The 5,945-nt window shown below is 42.6% G+C and overlaps 1 protein-coding gene across 1 annotated transcript in view; it reads right to left on the bottom strand.

The window, feature by feature from the left end:
- Window positions 1-654: 654 nt before the first annotated feature.
- The window catches only part of stc1 (stanniocalcin 1), a 33,525-nt gene continuing 28,234 nt past the window's right edge, over window positions 655-5,945 (bottom strand). Inside the window, exon 4 of the mRNA XM_062024197.1 lies at window positions 655-1,158. Coding sequence (XP_061880181.1) covers window positions 876-1,158 — 283 coding nt within the window. The 3' untranslated portion in view covers window positions 655-875. The remainder of the gene's footprint in view (window positions 1,159-5,945) is intronic.

Here is a 5,945-nt window from a genome sequence, read left to right as displayed (position 1 = left end):
GAGCTGCAGTGTGAACATAGCCTTTGACCGATCCCATCACTACATACTTGCCAACCTTGAGACCTCTGAATTCGGGAGATGGGGGAGGGGGGTTGAGGTGGGCGGGGTTTGGTGGTAGCGGGGGTGTATATTGTAGTGTTCTGGAAGAGTTAGTGCTGCAAGGGGTTCTGGGTATTTGTTCTGTTGTGTTTATGTTGTGTTACAGTGCAGATGTTCTCCCGAAATGTGTTTGTCATTCTTGTTTGGTGTGGGTTCACAGTGTGGCACATATTTAACAGTGTTAAAGTTGTTTATACAGCTACCCTCAGTGTGACCTGTATGGCTGTTGACCAAGTATGCATTGCATTCACTTGTGTGTGTGTACAAGCCACATACATTATGTGACTGGGCCGGCACGCTGTTTGTATGGAGGAAAAGCGGACGTGACGACAGGTTCTAGAGGACGCTAAAGGCAGTGCCTTTAAGGCACGGCCCCAATATTGTTGTCTGGGTGGAAATCGGGAGAAATTTGGGATAATGGTTGTCCCGGGAGATTTTCGGGAGGGTTGGCAAGTATGCATCACTAACATATTGGATATGTCTCATGATAACCTCAACCATGAACCAATATTGATGAAACCACAATATTACGTTTTTCTTTTTTGTTGTAGTCGGAGGAGATCGAAAGGCTCTGGGAGTGATTCACGGGGTTCGAATGGGGGCGGGGTCTCTCAAGCCTTAAACGTAGGATACACAATATAGCAACAATCCAACTCTTTGTGAACTCTATGGGCGGTCCCAGGAGGTGCATATTTTCGTAACTTCCAGTCTAGCGGAGGCGTGGATGCAGTCCCCCCGCCGAGGGACTAGAGGAGCTTTGCGACTCCAAGTGCAAGTTAGGAGCTGTCACTGGCAGAGCGCTTTTTGCCGAAGGGACTGGCAGAGTCTCTGTTTCGCAGATTAGGCTGGGTCTTGTACGTATGGGGACCCGCGGGCCAGCGCCAGCTCCCGCGGCCCTCGGCTCCCGTAGGGGCGGCGGCGGAAGAGCAGGGCTTGTTCTGCAGCAGCTGAATAAGCATGGTCATCTCCGGGCCCATTTGAGACACCATGCTGGTCCTCACGCGCTCCACCGTGTCCTCGTCGCAGTCCATCAGGCTCTGCAGCAGCCTCCCGTAGAACCTGCGGGAAACAAAAGGCAATGCCTTGTACTGTGCTGCGTGCTCTCAGTCCGTCGTCCGACACGACTGCGCCGCAACAACGGAGTCAGAACAAGCAATCTCGTTCCATTTCACCGTTTGCGACGGCCGCGTCGAGCAGATGGTAACCAAAAGACGGACTTGAGCCATCTGTTGTGCGACATAAAACCAGGTCAAAGTGACATCCGCTGTACAACATTTATTTATTTGCCCAACCAACAGCATTTGACGCTGTTTCTGAGGCAAGAGCTGACCTCCATCACAGTCCAATACACGTGTGGCCAAACTTGTTCTACTCAGGGCCACAGACTGAAATAATAAAGGATGCGGGGGCCATCTTGGTAGGTTTCATTTTTAAAAGCAGTGCGATATAAAGATTTTTTGTTTAAAGAACTATCCATCCATCCATTCATCCATCTTCTTCAGCTTATCCGAGGTCGGGTCGCGGGGGCAGCAGCCTAAGCAGGGAAGCCCTGACTTTCCTCTCCCCAGCCACTTCATCCAGCTCTTCCCAGGGGATCCCGAGGCGTTCTCAGGCCTGCCGGGAGACATAGTCTACCCAACGCGTCCTGTGTCTTCCCCGTGGCCTCCTACCGGTCGGACGCGCCCTAAACGCTAGGGAGGCGTTCGGGTGGCATCCTGACCAGATGCCTGAACCACCTCATCTGGCTCCTCTCGATGTGGAGGAGCAGCGGCTTTACTTTGAGTTCCCCCCGGATGGCAAAGCTTCTCACCCTATCTCTAAGTGAGAGCCCCGCCACCCGGCGGAGGAAGCTCATTTCGGCCGCCTGTACCCGTGATCTTGTCCTTTCGGTCATAACCTAAAGCTCTTGACCATAGGTGAGGATGGGAACGTAGATCGACAGAAATTGAGAGCTTTACCTTCCGGCTCAGCTCCTTTTTCACCACGACAGATCGAGACAGGGTCCGCATCACTGCAGAAGCTGCACTGATCCGCCTGTCGACCTCACAATCAACTCTTCCCTTAACCATAAAAAAGACTACAAGGTACTTGAACTCCTCCACTTGGGGCAAGATCTACTCCCCAACATGAAGATCACTCACCACCCTTTTCCGGGCGGGAACCATGAACTAGAACATGTGATTTTGGTCGAAGCCAAACGGACATGCTAACAGTTAACACGCTCACCAGATAGCATCAAGTAACAAACAAGTATGACAACAAAAGCTAGTATGTTAACAGTGATGGGCAAGCTACTCGGAAAATGTAGCAAGTTCAGCTACAAGTTACTCTCGATAAATGTTGCTAAGCTACAGGGGAAGCTATCCCCGGAGAATTGTAGTTAGCTAAACTACAAGCTACACGGCAAACGTAGCTAGCTACATCAAAGCTACATTTAACGGCATTTCTATATATGGGCCCAAATGTATAATATCAATGTTCATGGAACTGAGAGTGTACAAATTACTATTAACTAGCTTTCATTTAGCTGGGGACACCCTACAACTACCTCTAGGGGTAGTTTGTTTGTAGTTTGACCCGCAGTCCATTTTCTCTCTTTGTAGCTTGGAGCTTTGATGTAAGCTACCTCGCTACCTGGCTCTAAAAGTAGCTAAACTACAGGAAAAGCTACAGTACTCGTTAAAGAAGTAGCTAAGCTACGGCCAAGCTACTGGGAAATGTAGTTAAGCTACGTAGCCTCACTACATGTAGCTTGCCCATCCCTGTTGGTATGTTAGCATGTTACTGTTAAACATGCTAGCCTTTGTAGTCATACTTATTTGATACTCGACGCTATCTGGCGAGCGTTTTAACAGTTAGCATGTCCGTTTGGCTTCGACCGAAATCACATGCGCTAGTTCTTTAAAAAATATATTTATATCGTACTGGTTTTAAAAATGAAACCTACCAAGATGGCCCCCGCATCTTTTATTATTTCAGTCTGCGGCCCTAAGTAGAACAAGTTTGGCCACACGTGTACTGGACTGGTTGAGTAACAATCATTGGTACTTTAATCTTTAATCTTAATCTAAATAAATAAATGTTGCAGTAAAATTCTGTTAACTGAGTTGCCGGTTTTGTCCTTACCATAAAATCTACGGTTGTTATTTTTACGGTGCATTACTGCAAATGCAAAAATGGGTTTTTGCAGTGAAATAATTGCATTTCAGTTGGCAGAATTTTACAGTAAAAAAACCCAAGCTTTTCCATATACAGTGATATGCTGTAAAAAACAGCGTAGATTTTTCCGATAAAAAACTGGCAGCTCCGTCGCCAGAATTTTACCAGTAAAATCTATCATAATTTGAATTTTAACTTTTTTTAAATATTTTTTTTCAGCTTTGAATTCATAAGTCAACAAATATTGAAGTTTTTTCTAAACATGTTTGTTGCATTGTTTTATAATATTAATGTTTAATATAAGCATTTTTACCGTCAAAATGGAAAGAACAAAGGGAGGTTATATTTGATATTTATATTTTATAAAACATTTTCCTGCTTCTTGTTTTCCAAAGGTCATAAAACATATCAATAATTATCGATATCGGTCGTTTTCAGTCATATTGCCCAGCCCTACCTAAAAGTAATGGTTTGGTTGAATACATTAAATACTTACATACATCAACCCATACATATATACATACATACATACATACATACATACATACATACATACATACATACATACATACATACATACATACATACATACATACATACATACATATATACATACATACATACATACATACATACATACAGACTTACATACATATATATATATACACACACATACATATATACATACATACATACATACAAGCGTACATACATACATACATACATACATACATACATTCATACATATATACATACACATACATATATACATACACATACATACATACAGTACATACATACATACACATATATGCATATATACACACATACATACATACATATTTACATACATACATACATACATACATACATATACACATAAATACATACATACATATATATACATAGATACATACATACATACATACATACATACATACATACATACCTATATACATACATACATACACATACATACATACATACATAAATATATACATACACATATATACATATATACATACATACATACTTATACACATAAATATATACATACATACATACATATACACATACACATATATACATATACATACATACATACATACAAAACCCAAAACCAGTGAAGCTGGCACATTGTGTAAATGGTAAATAAAAACAGAATACAATGATTTGCAAATCCTTTTCAACATAAATTCAATTGAATAGACTGCAAAGACAAGATATTTAATGTTCCAACTTTAATGTTTTTTTGCAAATAATCATTAACTTAGAATTTAATGGCAGCAACACATTGCAAAAAAGTTGGCACAGGGGCATTTTTACCACTGTGTTACATGGCCTTTCCTTTTAACAACACTCAGTAAACGTTTGGGAACTGAGGAGACCAATTTTTGAAGCTTTTCAGGTGGATTGATTTCCCATTCTTGCTTGATGTACAGCTTAATTTGTTCAACAGTCCGGGGTCTCCGTTGTCGTATTTTACGCTTCATAATATGCCACACATTTTCAATGGGAGACAGGTCTGGACTACAAGCAGGCCAGTCTAGTACCCACACTCTTTTACTATGAAGCCACGCTGTTGTAACACGTGACTTGGCATTGTCTTGCTGAAATAAGCAGGGACGTCCATGAAAAAGACGTTGCTTGGATGGCAACATATGTTGCTCCAAAACCTGTATGTACCTTTCAGCATTCATGGCGCCTTCACAGATGTGTAAGTTACCCATGTCTTGGGCACTAATACACATGCTGGCTTTTTTAACTTTGCGCCTTTAACAGTCCGGATGGTTCTTTTCCTCTTTGGTCCTGAGGACACGACGTCCACAGTTTCCAAAAACAATTTGAAATGTGGACTCGTCAGACCACAGAACACTTTTCCACTTTGCATCAGTCCATCTTGGATGAGCTTGGGCCCAGCGAAGCCGGCGGCATTTCTGGGTGTTGTTGATAAAGGCACTGCAGGACTGGAGCCTGCAGTGCCTCAGACTGGAAGTCTCTGCAGAGAGTGGTGAGGACGGCGGAAGAGATCATCAGGACTCCTCTTCCTCCTATCCAGGAGATCGCAAAAAGCCGCTGCCTGACCAGGGCTCAGAAAATCTGCAGAGACTCCTCTCACCCCCACCGAGGACTGTTTTCACTGCTGGACTCTAGAAAGAGGTTCCGCAGCCTCCGTAGCAGAACCTCCAGGTTCTGCAATCGCTTCTTCCCTCAGGCCGTAAGACTCTTGAATGCATCATAATAATCCCCTCAATTCCCCCAAAAATGGATTAACTCGCTGGAATATAAAGACAATATAACATACATCCATAAACGTGGATGTATATGCAAAAGTGCAATATATATTTATCTGTACAGTAATCTATGTATTTATATCTGCACCTTATTGCTCTTTTATCCTGCACTACCATGAGCTAATGCAATGAAATTTCGTTCTTATCTGTTCTGTAAAGTTCAAATTTGAATGACAATAAAAGGAAGTCTAAGTCTCTCTTGGCTTTGCATAGTAGAGTTTTAACTTGCACTTACAGATGTAGCGACCAACTGAAGTTATTGACAGTGGTCTTCTGAAGTGTTCCTGAGCCTATGTGGTGATATCCTTTACACAATGATTACACAATTACTGAGTGTTGTTCAAAGGAAAGGCCATGTAACACAGTGGTAAAAATGCCCCAGTGCCAACTTTT

The sequence above is a fragment of the Entelurus aequoreus genome, linkage group LG17, assembly GCF_033978785.1.
Source record: "Entelurus aequoreus isolate RoL-2023_Sb linkage group LG17, RoL_Eaeq_v1.1, whole genome shotgun sequence".
Lineage (NCBI taxonomy): Eukaryota > Metazoa > Chordata > Actinopteri > Syngnathiformes > Syngnathidae > Entelurus > Entelurus aequoreus.
This window is presented reverse-complemented; position numbering and strand designations above follow the sequence as displayed.